The sequence below is a fragment of the Ictidomys tridecemlineatus genome, chromosome 5 (assembly GCF_052094955.1).
Source record: "Ictidomys tridecemlineatus isolate mIctTri1 chromosome 5, mIctTri1.hap1, whole genome shotgun sequence".
In the NCBI taxonomy this organism is placed as follows: Eukaryota; Metazoa; Chordata; class Mammalia; order Rodentia; family Sciuridae; genus Ictidomys; species Ictidomys tridecemlineatus.
In genome coordinates this window covers 111,852,772-111,868,192 of record NC_135481.1, presented here as the reverse complement: position 1 = coordinate 111,868,192, position 15,421 = coordinate 111,852,772, and the positions used below count along the sequence as shown (strand labels likewise).

At 41.0% G+C, this 15,421-nt stretch overlaps 1 protein-coding gene across 4 annotated transcripts in view; it reads left to right on the top strand.

The window, feature by feature from the left end:
- The first annotated feature begins 3,204 nt into the window (after window positions 1–3,204).
- Ppp4r3a (protein phosphatase 4 regulatory subunit 3A) overlaps window positions 3,205–15,421 on the top strand; it is a 43,465-nt gene continuing 31,248 nt past the window's right edge. For 2 of the 4 annotated variants that reach the window (XM_005321321.4, XM_005321320.5), the window contains exon 1: window positions 3,205–4,184. In XM_005321321.4, the coding sequence (XP_005321378.1) occupies window positions 4,043–4,184 (142 nt within the window). In that variant the 5' untranslated portion in view covers window positions 3,205–4,042. The remainder of the gene's footprint in view (window positions 4,185–15,421) is intronic. The other 2 variants (XM_078050722.1, XM_021723848.3) reach the window with 2 other exon arrangements.

The window sequence follows — 15,421 nt, the reverse complement described above, 5'->3', positions numbered from 1 at the left end:
TGTAATTTGAGGTCAGCTTCAGCAACTTAGGGAGGCCCTAAGCAACTTAGGGAGGCCATGTCTTAAAAAATAAAAAAAGGCTGAGACTGTAGCTCAGAGATAGAGACCCCACTGTGTTCAATCCAGAGTACCAAATAAATTGAATTAAAATTAATTTCATTTGGGCATGCACATCTGTAATCCCAGCTACTCGGGAGGCTGAGGCAGGAGGACTGCAAGTTCAAGGACTTAACAGGAACTTGTCTCAAAAAAAAAAAAAAAATTTTTTTTTAAAGGCTGGGAAGTGTGGGGTGAGGTTCAGTGGCAGAACACTTGCCTAACATGCAGAGACCCTGAGTTCAATTCTTTTTTTAAGAATATTTTTAGTTGTAGATGGATAGTTTTATTTATTTTTATGTGGTGCTAAGGATGGAACCCAATGCCTCACACGCAAGTGCTCTACCACTGAACTACAACCCTAGCTCTGAGTTCAATTCTTAGTACCACAAGAAAGAAGAAAAAAAAAAAACTCACTTAAATCTAATCCTAAGTATTATTTATAACATAACATAACTTTTTAACCTTGTCCTATTTAAGAAGTAATGCATGCTGTTTATGTTGCTAAAAGCTAAGTCCTTATCCTGGATACCAATCCAACACTGAGGTTTTGAGCACAAGGAAAAAGCTTTATTGCTTTGCTAGCAAAGGAAACTCCTGTCCCAGAGGCTGGGATTCTGCCCATCAGCAGGAACAGGGGGCTTTTAAAGGAGATGATTCAAAGGCTACATTCCAAGTACTCAGTTGCAGTTATAATTCACTTGATAATTTGGGAGACAGTCATTTCTGAGCTATTCTGGTACCAGTCTGGATTGCTTTGTTCCTATGGTGGGTGTATACTCAAGGACAGATAAATCTGCCTAAAATGGAGAAGAAAGGTAATCCTGTCCCCCCCCCCCCAGAGATTAGGGAGGGAGAGAGATTAGGGAGGATCTGGGACAGAGGAAGAAACATGTCCTTTTTAAAAATAAATCGCAGTGGCAGAGAAGCAAGGGTTATATTCAAAGCATAAAGTGGTCCCACTGTTACATTTAATTTTACCCCAAATATGATTGTCCTACAAATGATTCATGTTTAATTTGGACATCAAACAAACTATTAACATGTAAATAAACATAATGATGTTTTACGAAATTCAAAACAGACAAAATTGTTCCTACCCCCTTGTCGGGAAGTTCAAACTGTCCCTCTGAAGGTTCAGAAACAATCTACTAAAACCAAGGGACAATAGAAACTAACAGGAGAAAAGCCATCGCAAGTTTATTAACATTGTGAAAGGACAAAATTACAATTGAAATATCTTAATTGATTTTCCATTCTAGAATCAAGCAACACTTAATTTTACAAACTAGAGTAAATGTTCCACGAATTGAGCAGAGGTAGGTTTTACAGAGAAAGGCTAAAGAAAGCAAAAACAAAGACCAAATATCGAATGGCTCATTTCCAACTTTCCTTATAAGGCAGGGACAGGGAACCAGAACAAGAGAAAATAAACGATTGGTTAACTTCAGGTTACTCGAGGTCACTTCTTTTTGTGTGTAAGAGTTAAAGCAGAGGGAACTTCATTATTATGCCTATGGAAACTATCCTGCATGGAAATTTGGCTATTCTCTCTCACTTGTCCTGGTCTCCTTCTGTCCTTTGGTGCATTGGAACTTTTGTGAGCAGGACTCCAGTTTGATTTTTAGTTCCATTTGTTGAATCTGAATGCATGAGCTTAGTTCAAAACAATGGCCTCCTATAACTTCTATTTAATGTGCAACTATATTTGCGTTTTGTATTCCATACAGAATGTGAAACTTGAAGAGCCAGATGGTTGGGGTTTAAATACCCTCTTCATATGAGGACAGGGAAATGGAGAGTGTAGGCAATTTAGAATAATAAATGATTTTAGGTAAGATGAATGGACTCAGGAGACAGAAATCAGTTTGTCAATGGTTTCTTTTGGAATTTGAGCCACAAAGATTAAATAACTTGTGACAACACCTGTGATTCTTTCCTGCGATCATAAAATTTGGAGCGGGATTGGGGGTGGGGTAAATGATGTTTGTGGGAACAGTATTAAGGCAGATGAGTGTAGCCTTTCTGATCTCCAAGGCCCTTTAATTTTAAATAATCAGCATACCAGGGTACCATATTTGGGGGCGACTTTCGCGGGACTCCATTCAGATGCTTGAAATGTTTTGTTGTTTTTCTTTTTTTAAGTATTTTTTTAGTTGGAGATGAACACAACATCTTTATTTATTTATGTATATGTGGTGCTGAGGATCGAACCCCAGGCCTCACAGGTGTGAGGCCACCGCTCTACCCGGAGCCACAACCCCAGCCCCATTAATTTGTTACCTCCTCCTCCTGAGCGGCCTGCACCATCACACCCAGCAAAATTATTGCATTTGGTAGGAACAAAAGAAAGAAAAAAGGAAAGAAGGAAGGCAAGAAAGAATGAAAGAGAAAAAGAAAGAATGAATGAATTACTTTTGTTTTCGCGGTTTTCCAGTTTTATTTACAAGTGTTGAGTTTCAGACTTGTTTTTGCAGTTGTGGGGGATGACGGCACCCACGTGGAGAATTACCCTGATTACACGGTACCACAATTAAGCCCTTCAAGTTCTTTTTGCAACAAGGAGGCTAGGAAACATCCATTCTAATAGCGGATACAGGAATGCAGGTAGCAGCTGCATTGCACTGTGAGGCTTTAGAACTGGCACCGGCGGCTGAGTACCAACTCCAGAAAAATGAAAGCCGTCACAAGTTCCTAGACCCGCCTCGGCAGTGCGCGCTCTTCGGCATCCCCCGGACTTGCGCGAACCTCGCTGCACAAGCCTGTGCCCCCTCCCGGAAGCTTCTCAGGTTCATCCTGTAAGAGTCCGCTCGAGGCGCCGGACCCCGCGCTCCAGGCAGGTCCCGCGTACCCAAAGAGGCGGGAGAATATTGTCCGAGGCGCGCTCACCGCGCTCGAAAGCCCCAGGCCCCAGCTACCCGTGCCCGCCGGACAGGGGCAGCGGCGGCGAGCTGCCTCCAGCCAGTACGCCGACCGGCGCGCCGAGGCCCGAAGCCGACTCCACGCCCCTTCCGAACCCCGGAGCGGAGCTGATGACGAACACAGGGCGCGACGGACGCACACGCCGCCCCGCGCACACACGACGGTGCGTGCAGGGAAACGCGAGGGAGTCCCGGGCCGTCACCGGCGCGACCAGCGTCCCGCCTCCTCCACTCCCGGCGCTCCCGCCACCTCGGCAACTCCGCGCCCACCTTCCGCCTTCGTCCGAAGCCTCCGCCGCAGCGAGGCTCCCGGCCTCGCTCCTGTCTCTTTAAATGGTGGGGCCGACTGGCGGCCCCTGCAGCTGCTGCCTGGGTGGCCCCGCGCGCCGCTTTTGAGGGGCGAGCCAAGATGGCGGCGGCTTTGGCTCGATGAGGAAGACGGAAGAGGCGGTGGCAGTGTAGAAGGGAAAGCGACTTCTAGCAGCCAGGGGCGCTGCGGCGGCCGGGGGCGTTCGGAGTCTCTCGGGCAGCGTTAGCAGTTGCAGCAAGAGTAGGCGCCCATCGGCTTCGGATATTTGAAGCAGGGGGAACGGAGCGGGACCACTGGGCGCGGAGGCAAGGCCAGGTACAAGGAAGGAAAAAAATGGCGGCGGCGGCGGCCTGAGGAGGCGGTGGCGGCGCGGGAAGCAGCTTGGCGGAGATCATGGCGGAGGCGGGAGCAGGGCAGTGACCCGAGCCCCGCGTTCCTACCGCGGCGAGGCGGGAGGCTCCGCAGCGCCGCGTGCCCCTCTCGGGGCTACCGGGCGGCCGGGCCCGGACAATAGCGCCGGGGAGCCGGAGGCGAGAGAAGGCGGCGGCCCAGAGCTCGGGCCCCGGTGCTGGCCATGCGGGCGGCGGCGCGGGCCCGCGCCGGTCACCGGCAGCAGTGAGGCCCGAGAGTCCTCCGCTTGCGGGCGCCCGCCTCTCCCGGACCCCGTTCCTGGACGACTGCAGCCGGGCTCCCGCCCCGGCCCCCGGACGGCACGATGACCGACACCCGGCGGCGGGTGAAGGTTTACACGCTCAACGAGGACCGGCAGTGGGACGACCGGGGCACTGGGCATGTGTCGTCCGGCTACGTGGAGCGGCTGAAGGGCATGTCCCTGCTTGTCAGGGCCGAGAGCGACGGTGAGTGCAGCTTCTCGCGGCGGGACCCTCGCCACCCCCACGGCACGGGGCCACCTCCCTGGTGCTTGGGTGCAGTGGCGCTCGGCCCGCGAGAACCTAGGGGCGGTGTGCTGAGGAGTGCAGGCCGCGGGGGCTCCCGGAGCGCGCCGGAGGTGTCCTGCCTCCGAGTGCCTGGTGGCTTTGAGGGTTCTAGTAGGGCCAAGTACTTTTGAGTTGAGCCGCCCGAGAGCGTGGAGAGGCCGGGGACCTGGGATCGGAGGCCGAGCGTGCTCTTCTTTTGCACTAGAGTGACCTTGAGAAAGGCACCGTCCGATCTGCCTTGGTTCACCCATCTGTAAAGCAGGTGTGCAACTTTGGTTTGAGCTAAGAAAGTTCTTACCTGCTGCATACTTTTAGGAACATTTCGCTGTATGTGTGTCTTTCTTTTCTTTTCTTTTTTTTAACATTTTGGCTACATCTTTCTGATCCGGTTGCTGAGTGGCAACACAGATTCGTGGGTCTGCCAACTCCACACTCAACTGCGAAAATGGTGTTTTGCTTTGTGGGGGTACGTTTGTGTTCACCATCGTTGGTTGTCTTTCTCGTTGGAATGCAGGATTTTTTTTTTTAATGTGTGTATAGTTTCTGCAAACTTGGAATCATTTTATTGCGAGCTTTTTTTTGGTTGCTTAAATATGTGTTCATAATTTGGTTTGGTTAACAGGTGGAGAGAAGTAGGCAGATACTTTTGAACCTGCCCTAGTGCCTTCTTTCGGGTATTTTGTTCGGGTATTTTGAAACAACCCTCAAGGTCCAAAGACCAAGCAGTTTGAAAATAACAGGTTTTCACATTTTAAAAGACTTACTCCCTGTAGAGAAGGTCACTTCTCTATAGAGAAGTGACATTCTGCGAATTTCATGTAAGAGGAAATGTTCACAATTGGGTAAAGATTTTTTTTTCTTCCAAATAAGAAAGTAGTTATCTCCCACCCCCACCTATCTTGTTACATTAGTCTATGCTTTTATAGTAACTCATTATGTCAGTTTATTATGATTGTAGTTATTCTGTGTCTGAGTTAATTACAAATATTTTAGGAATTTTTTTTTCTGTTGGACTTTACTCAGAACTTTTGATTCCATGAAAAACTAGATTCTTCTGTTATTGAAGATTGTAGTATCATTGGTAGTTGATCATATTTGAAAAATGGAAATTTGGGGTATAATAGTTCACTGGTTATCTTTATAGTTATAAAAATAACTTAAAACTTGTGAACATTATTTCCTTTTAGAGGCATTTATCGTTTTTAATGTAATGGATATACTTTTCAGAGACTGGGTTATTTTTTGCCTCATAAAATACAACCTGAATGTCGTCAGGATTAGTATGCTTTTGTATGTGACTCTCACATAATAACCTACTCTGCCTTTACATCTGTGTACATTTGGAAAACTTTTTTAAATATACTTTTAGTTGTAGATGGACACAATACCTTTATTTTATTTACTTATTATTTTTTATGTGGTGCTGAAGATGGAACCCAGTGCCTCACAAGTGTGAGGCAGGCACTTTACCACTGAGCCACAACCCCAGCCCCATTTGGAAAACTTTTTACATAGTGAGTTGAAAATATGAGCTTTTAGGTTCAGTTAGCTCCTTTTTTGGAATAGTAGGGTATCGCAGGGATAGAGCCCAGGGCCTGGAGCTTGTGGGCAATGGCTCTACTATTGCACTACACCTCCAATTTCTGGTTAGATACTTTTGAGATGAAAGTATGTATACTTCGGACAATTTTTTTTTGCAATTTCATATTAGAATTAATACATACAACTTCCATCATCTGTTTTATTTGATTCTTGAAACAAAGGCTTTTAAAAGTATTTAGAAATATTAAGGTTTAATGTTAAACTACTTATTATAAGGAACTGTACTCTCCTAATATGGCGATACAAAGAACTGGTAGGGTTTTATTTTGGTTTGGTTTGGTTTCCCATTTGTTTTTACCACTTAGAAAATAACTAATCTTTCTCCTTCCATTTGAAAGTTTGGGGGCTCTGCAGTAAAACAAGTTGAATGGCTGAAACAAAGTATCTTTAATTTTTATCTCATAAGAAAAAAGCTGAACTAAATTGCTGATCTACCTTTGTAAATTTTTTTTCCCTCCCATTACAGGGAATTGAACCTAGGGGCACTCTACCACTGACTTATATCCTTAGTCCTTCTTATTTTTTATTTTGAGACAGGGTCTCACTAAGTTGCTGAAGCTGACCTCAAATTGCAGCCCTCCTGCCTCAGCCTTCCAAGTTGCTGGGATTCCAGCCATGGGCCATGGTGCCAGAACACACTCCTCCTCTGCTTCACACACACACACACACCCTTTGTTTTTGTTTTTTTCTCCTTCTGAGGCAGGGTCTCACCAAGTTGCCAGGCCTGGCCTCTAACACACAATCCTTCTGAATCACTGGGATTACACACGTGAGCCACTGTACTACCCTTCTATATTTAAGTTTTTGGGTTTAGAAAAGTTCCAGGATACTTGTGAAGTAATCTTTAGCTTGATGATTAACTTGTTTTCCTAACAGGAAAATTACAAGCAGGTATAATAAGAGTGAAATTTTATCCAATGCCTACTGTATGCCTGGGATTTTTTTTTTTTTTTTTTGGTAGTTGTCAGTGGACCTTTATTTTATTTATTTATATGCAGTGCTGAGAATCAAACCTAAGAAATTTACTTGTAGTGACTTAATTATATTATTCATAAGTAATTAAAACAGTTCTCTGATGTAGGTATTATAATTAGTCATATTTTACAGATAGAAAAACTGAGGCTCAGAGATGGTGAGTAACTTACTTAACACATCTGGATTGGGGCAAGGTCAGCATTCATTTTAGGAGCTATGGTCTCAATTTGAGTGGGAAATCTAGTCAATGGTAAAGGCAGTTTCATTAACTGCAGTAAATTTAAAACATTTGCTGTTTTTTTCTTGACCTCAAGGTTTATTTCAAAGTGAAAATAACTTTTAGTCTAAACATATTCAAAGTTATAGTTTAATGTCTCCTAGCTACATGCAAAAGTTAACTGTGTTGACTGCTAGGTTGGGTCAACCATTATCATGTGCTGCCCCTGTTCTCCACTAGGGGAAATGTGAGAATTTTTTAATATGATGAGCAAAATGGGAAGTATTTCTGATTTTTCCATAAATGAGTCATTTATCCAATAGAAACTTAAAATACAATTAGTAGGTCCAGCCCAACCAATGAAAAACTCAATAATTTTAAGGTGTTTTTTTTTCTTTCTTTTTAATGAAACTTTTACAAAATAAAGCTCAAATGAATTAACTGTATAAATGCTAATTTATTCATATTTTTCCACAATTCTAAAGATTTTCAGTCTGTTTATTTAAATACAAAAATATTTAAGCCAGTGGTGGCATATGCCTGTAATCCCAGCAGTTTGGGAGGCTGAGGGAGGAGGTTCACAAGTTTAAAGTCAGATTGGGCAATTTAACATGATCCTGTGTCCAAAAAAAATTTTTTTAAAAAAGCAAACAAACAACAAAACTACAGGTTGGGGAAGTGGCTCTTTGGTAAAGTGCCCCTGATTTAATCCCTAGTACCACTATAAATAAATACTTTATTCCTAGCAGGTTTTGGGGGAGGGTTGAGGGTTGATACTGGGGATTAAACTCGGGGCCACTTTACCACTGAGCTATATTTCCCATCCTTTTTTTATTTTCTATTTTGAGACTGGGTCTTGCTAAGTTGCTGAAGCTGGCATTGAACTTATGATCCTCCTGCTTCGGTCTCCTGAGTTATTAGAATTACAGGCATGCACCACCATGCTCACCCAAAAGATGTCTGTGTGAGTGGTATTGGGATTGAACCCATAGCCTAGCACATGCCAAGCAGGCACTCCCAACACTGGGCTACACCCACAACTCCTTAAGGATGTCTTTTGACTTAAAATCACATCCATGCTTTTTATTCTGGATTACCTGATTAACATCAAGAAAAGTGTTGTTGTTTTTTTTAATTTTTTTGTTTTTTGAGATTAAAGTATTGCTTCATTGCCCAGGCTAGTGTGGAAGCCTGGGCCCAAGTGAGTCTCCCGCCTCTGTCTCCAAGTAGCTCTGACTACAGGCACATGCCACATGCCCAACTTTGAGAATGGTAGGGGGTTTTTTGTTGTTGTTGTTTTGTTTTGTTTTTCTTCGTGGTGGAGGACTGAACTCAGGACCTTGCTTATGCTAGGCAGGCGCTCTGCCACTTAAATCCTAGACCCCCCACCCCCATTTGGTTTTTACCTTATGTTTTGTAAACTGTTTTAATTTTGAAATAATTTTATCTGATTTTACTTGCCTCAAGAATTGAACAGATTAAATTTTTACTATTTGAGGCAAGAAAAATGTGAGACATGGGGGAAATATTCAAAGTAGAAATGCTTGCTAATGGTAACACTAGAAGCTTGTGCTGCTGTCTCTTGATAGAACATTATAGAGCTCTGTCTTGATTGTAGGTGGGTCTGCTTCTACCCCTACTATAATTAGAACGGAAGGTCAGAACACTTTTGATGGAGAAGTCTTTTTATTTTTTCTCTGCTTTAGTGGGTAGCATCAGCATTTTTTTCATTGCTGTTCCTCCGAGTAAGTATAGTATAGTATCTTGCATTCCAAATGTATACTTAGTTACTAAGAAGAGCTCCTGCCACTACTGGGGAAAGTATTTCACTTTGAAATGGTTACTTAAATATTTTTTTTCCAGGTGTACACCAGCTTTATTGAAAATTGTCCAAAGATAACCAAAAGCTTATCTGTTGCATATGATAATGGAAGTTTGAAAGACATCATTTATAAAGTGTGGCTGATGACGTTTGTGTTGTGGCAGCTTAATCCAAAAGACTCTGCTACTGAGCTATATCCCCAGCATTTTTTTTGCTTCATTTTTTTTGTGGGGGCCTCACTAAGTTGCTGAGACTAGCCTCAAAATTGGGATCCTCCTGAGTCCTGGGTTATGGGCACGTACCCTGGCGCCCAGCCTCTTTACAGTTTTTAACTGCCATTATTTTAAATATGAGCCTGAAAAAAAAAAAATCAGGGCTGGTGACAGGGCTCACTTGCCTAGTGTGCACTAGGCCTTGGGTTCTATCCACAGCACTGCAACAAACAGCAACCAAATATCAGAAAAAGGGGTTTTATAACACAGAACAGAACCAAAATAGCTTTAAAGCCTACATTAGTCTCCCACCCAGGTGATATTTTTAGGCTCTGTTATTTGTTTGTTTCTTTTTGCGTTGCTGGGAATGGAACTAAAGAGTCCTGTAAATGGTAGGCAAGTACTCTACTAGTAAGTATCCACCAGCCCCATTAACTCGGTCCCCCACCACCACCAGCGATTGAACTCAGGGACACTCAACCACTGAGCCACATCCCAGCCTTATTTTGTGTTTTATTTAAAGAAAGGGTCTCGGTCTGGGGTTGTGGCTCAGTGGTAGAGCGCTCATCTGGCCTGTTCGATCCTCAGCATCACATAAAAAAATGAATAAAGTAAAGGTATTGTGTCCAACTACTTCTAAAAAAATAAATGTTTTTTAAAAAAATAAATAAATAAAAATAAAGACAGGGTCTCACTGAGTTGCTTAGCACCTCGAATTTGCTGGGCTGGCTTGAACTCATGATTCACCTGCCTCAGCTTCCCCAGCAGCTGGGATTACCCATGTGCACACTGTGCGTGGCCTATTAACTCATTTTTGATGGCTGGTGTTTTCTTCCCACTGTTGAAGCATAGTATAATCCTTGCCCTTTGCTTTGTATATTCGTGAGAGGTCAGTATTCTGGAGAAGCTGACAGGTTGAGCTGCTTGCTTAGGAGTGACAGTTGGAGTTATTCATTGAATCCTTCGGTATTTATCCAAGCTAAAACTAAAGCAGGACCAAAGTTCAACCCCAGATACTCCCAGACTCCCTGAATTTGATTGACTGGTTGGTTGATATTAAAGAGGGAGCCATAAAAATTATAGGCACTCTCTATACTAACTTATTTTTCTAGTGAAAGGATATGAGATCTACACAAATGAGTTTTCTAGCTAAATAAAATTGCATACTGGAAATTTTTAAATGTCGACAGTTTTCATGGAATGTTTACTAAATATATGCTTTTTTCTAAACAGTATGTTGAACCTATGTTGGTAACCTTTCACTTGTAATGTGTTTCTGGATCACTATTATCATTTCCTCATTTTCCTGTGTACGACAGTGATAATATATGTGCTGAAACTCCTAAGTATTGAGGGCTGATTATTACTAAATAGGCACTTAAGTATAAATTTTCAACTATTTATTTTGAGATTGAACCTAGAGTTTTACCACTGAGCTATGTTCCCAGTCTTTTATTTTATTTATTTATTTATTTATTTTGAGACGGAGTCTAAGTAGCTTAGACTTAGGGCCTCACTAAGTTGCTGAGGCTGGCCTTGAATTTGTGATCCTCTTGTCTCAATCTCCTGAGTAGCTGGGATTATAAACGTGCACCACCATGCCCAGCTAGATTTTTTTTTTTTTTGTAAAGTCTTTCCAGTCTAAAATAGTTGCTGTAGCAACTATTATTTCTCTGAGACCTTTGTAAATTACACCTCACTGTGCACACCCAAGTGTTTTGTTTTACTGGGGGTTGGCAACCAGTTTCAAGAAAGACCCTCACATTTCATTTTATGGGAGGAACCAAGATCTTACGAAGCAAAGAGGAAACATTTTTAATGGCCTAATTATTGATACTCATGGTTGTACTATTTTTTCTTGCTAACAGTATAATATTAACCGGCAGTTGTTTTAGTAACACTCTGAGTATATAGACTTCCATTATCATATTTTGGGCATGTGTTTGAGTCAGGATATAGAGATTGTCTCATTTAAAAGAAGCATATACTGGGTACAGTAGTACATACCTTTATTCCTAGCTACTTAGGTTACTGATTCAGGAAGATCACAAGTTCAAGACCAATGTGGGCAATTTTTTGACAGCCTGTCTCAAAACAACAACAAAAAATGTTTTAAAAACCTGGGATATAGCTCAGTGGTAGAGCATTTGCCTATCTTTTGCAAGCTCTGGGTTCAATCTTCAGTACCCCCTCAAAGGGCAGGGGGCATATTATTCCACATATGTATTTAACTCACATATACCCTGTTGATAGTATTTCTCAAACTTTTCCCCTCAGGATGCATTTGTGCACTCTTTAATTTAAGTTGTAGCTATTGATTTATAGCATTTAGAAATTAAAACTGAGACTTTGCTGGAAACAATTAACCTAAACATAGTTTTCTTTAATATTACATATTTTTTAAAATAACATTTTTTAAGAAAAGTAACTTTTCTAAAACAATTTAGTGAGTCTTTTTCTTAACAAATCTCTTTGGCGTCTAGTTGAATTTAAAAAAAAAAACACACATTCTCATCTGCCTCTGTATTCTGTCTATTCTGTAAGCCTTGTAAAAGAGTAAAAAAGGCAAGTAACCTCTTAGTATCATTATGAAAATAGTTTGACTTTCCAGAACCTCTAGTGTCTCCAGATCATGCTTTGAGAACAGGTGGTATAAAGAATCTGGTGGTGGTTGTTGTCTTGCCTTTACAAACAGTGCTAATGAAATCTTCATTCATCTTTTTGGTGCTTATTCAAACATATAGGGTAATTGCCTAGAAGACTTCTTGGACCAAAGATAAATGGCTAAAGATATGGCTAATTTTCAGTCTTGGAAATATTGAATGAGAATTAAGGACACCTGTTTGATCATTCTATTATTATTATTATTTTAGTTTTAATTATAGATGGTCAATACCTTTATTTGTTTGTTTGTTTGTTTGTTTATGTGCTGCTGAGGATCGAACCCAGTGCCCACATATGCAAGGAAAGCAGTCTACCACTGAGCCACAATCCAGCCTTCATTCTCTTGATTTTGCTTTATCTCTATTTCCTTCCTAATCTTTGAGTGGGGAGAGCCTTCTCCGGTCTTGGTATTGGAGTTTGTGTGTTTGTTTTCACAGTACTGGGGATTGAATCCAGGGATGTGTTCTACCACTGAGCTACTTTCCCAGCCCCACCTCTGCTTTCCCTCCACCCACTAAATTTTGAGACAAAAAAAAAAGCTGGCCTTGAACGTGTAACTCTCCTGTATCAGCCTTCTGAGTCACTAAGATGATGATGATGATGATTGTTGTTATCCTGCCTGGCAGGATTGAAGTTTCTGTATTCTTTCTCTGATAATTCTGACTCTCTTAGATGTGTAGGAAGAGTGGGGGTTGGGTGTGTGTGTGTGCAAGTTATCTCTCGGGAGATAAGGCATCTTCTTCCTTGGAGATGATAGGTGTGTTTTTCAAATGAGTTGGGGTAGGGAGATGGGTAGGTCTTGAATGTATGCTTCATTTATTAAGTTACATTGGGCATACCCCTATCACAAGCATGTGTTTGTTACTCTTGGTGAGAATCTTACATTTTTTCTACTAAAGCTCATACTGCTAATTTTCCCCGTTGGTGTGGCAGATATCTCTGACCTAAAGTTGAACTCTATATCCTCATTCATATCCGTACTAGTAGGATAGAATTACTATTCCTAGTATTGTAGCTATCATAACTGATAGAAGGATTGTGTTAATACATACTAACACTTTTTCAGTTGTTTAGAGAGGTGCTCATAACTTGACCCAATAAGGACAAGTAGATGGCAGAAGAAATACCCATTAGATGAACTAGGAATAAAACTAGTAATGTGTCTTGTTAGCTTACTTGGCTCCCAGACTTGAAGAGTGTTTCCCATTCCTCGACCTCCTTATCTCTAAGACAGGGTATGGTATTGGAGACCAGAATTGAACTTCCTGAAGTGATAACTTAGACCAAAGCTATGAGAGATGGCTGAAATGGGTTTCTGGAGAGGTACTTTCCTCTAACATCCTGAATTATCCAGAAAAAAATTACACCACCAGAAGCTTCTAATATGTTCTTGTGTTAGCCAGGGCTTTGGGAGGAAACACTTTTCACTTTCAACTTGTAATGTTTTCCTTTCTAATTATACTGACCCTGTAACACTACTGAGAAAGTTTTCTGAAGAAAATGCAAAAGGACTGGTACTTAAAATAATTGCTAATAGGGATTAGGTAGCTCACAAAGTCAAAGCATTGCTAGTCAGAGCATTTTTGTTTTTAGAACTAGCTGCAAAGTCAGGTGTGTGTTTCTTTCCTCTTTTTCCTATGATATTTATTACAAGTGCTTCAAATTATAACATCTTGTAATGATCAGTGGCAGGTCTTTGGGTGTTTTTTAAACGACAAGTGCCAGTCTTTTCTGGTAAATGCTGATTTTTTACCCAGAAAAAAATAACCAAACATAACAGTTTTAGGACATAGTAATACCATCAGTGAAATTCACCCAAATTGTAAATGTACCAGTTAATTATGTTCATTATTTCACTGTTTTTTAATAAAACTTTTCAACCTTCTACAGACTTTCCCACAGTATTAAAAGACTCTTTAAAAACTGCCTGACAACTTTAAACTACAAATATCATGTTGGGAAAATGAGGGATTATTTTTCTGGTTTGGCCTTAAGTTTTTTAAATCCGTTATTCATATATGAGTGTGTTGAGAAATAGAGAAAAAGAAGCTTCCTATTAATGGATTCAACATGTCTGAAAATATAAATTATAAAGGGTATATTACAAATAAGAGTCTTTTCAGAAAAATGAACAGATGAGCAATTATTGCATCAGTTGCACCTATGGGAGAGGTGCACCTTTCTAATGATTAATCTTTTACTAAATATCATAAAAGTCGTGTACTTTTCTACAAGCTCTACATCCACTCTTATGTAGGTATCAGTTTTCAGGTGTTCAACATTGACTCTTCCATCTACCATTCTTAAATCTCCTTGGAAGTCTTCCAGCACAGTTATGTTGCTATCATCTAATTCACTAAAATTTTTAAAATCTTCAAGGTACCACCATGTTAAGTGCAAAGATTATTTCTGTTAATCCTTTAAATACCCCTCTTTCATCAAAGTCCATTAAGCTGGATTCCTCTTTGACATTTGAATGACAAATACCAGCTGGCGGTAACTTTCTCTGGTACATCACTGATACCCGCTGAAAATATGAACACAGGGATGTTGTGTTGGAGCTTGTCAAATAAGTTCTCATACTTCCTTGATCGTAACTTCAGGTTCTGCCACTATTTTTATTTAAAGTTGCCTAGACTGGTCTCAAACTTGATCCTCCTGCCTCAGCCTTCTAAGTAGCTGAGAAATTATAGGCATGTTCTACTGCACCCAGCTGTGACACAATTTAAATTTACCTTTGAGTAAAGATTGCAAGCAGAACCATGGGATTTATTATGCCATTCTCCTCCCATATTAGGGTACTTATATTCTACAATCAGAACAGGAACTTCAGTAGCATTATGTTTTTTCTTTAGTTGTTATTGTTTCAACATTCATCTGTAACTTTCTTAGAATTGTCAACAATATTATGACATAATGGACATCTTTTCCCTTTGTAGGAAAATCTACTTAGTGTCATAACAAAATATGTTATCTGAACTTTGGTAGTTCCTCCTTTGATAAGACTTGAGAAAGTTTCTTCCACTTTTGTAGTGTTCTTGGTGTAAAATGAACTTTTTGGGAATGCTGGCATCATTTTCACACATGTAGTGAGACTCTATAGTCATTTCTTAAATTAATCTTTATCCTAGTGGTCTTGGTCCTCTTAGGGTGAGTTATATACTGATCCAACACCACCCCTGCACTAGGTCACACATGCTAGCCCTCCACTTCCTACATACCCTTGCCAAGGTCATTCCATCCCTGGACAGGACCCTTGCATATCATCTGGTCAGACTGCAAAACTTGGAAGCATAAAGAAGCTAGTGGTGCCCTGCCCATGCATGCATTTCTTGAAAGCACAGCTTGAGGTAATAGTCCTCTGTGCCATGTGTTGTTGACCTGTTGTCTTAAACCTTAAAAGTTTTAAAAGTACAATGTATCCAAAAGGTTTTGCAAAGAGATTTGCAAATTATGTTTGATATGATGAACTTTCACAAAATAACCAGCACGTAACAGAACATAACTAGTATTCTAGAAGCCTGCTTTTACAGTATTTAAAACAGGTGTTTTTTTGTTGTTGTTGTTTGTTTGTTTGTTTTTTTAAACTAGGTGTAGATGGACACAACACAATGCCTTTATTTTTATGTGGTGCTTAGGATCGAACCGGGGTCCCGCCCATGCT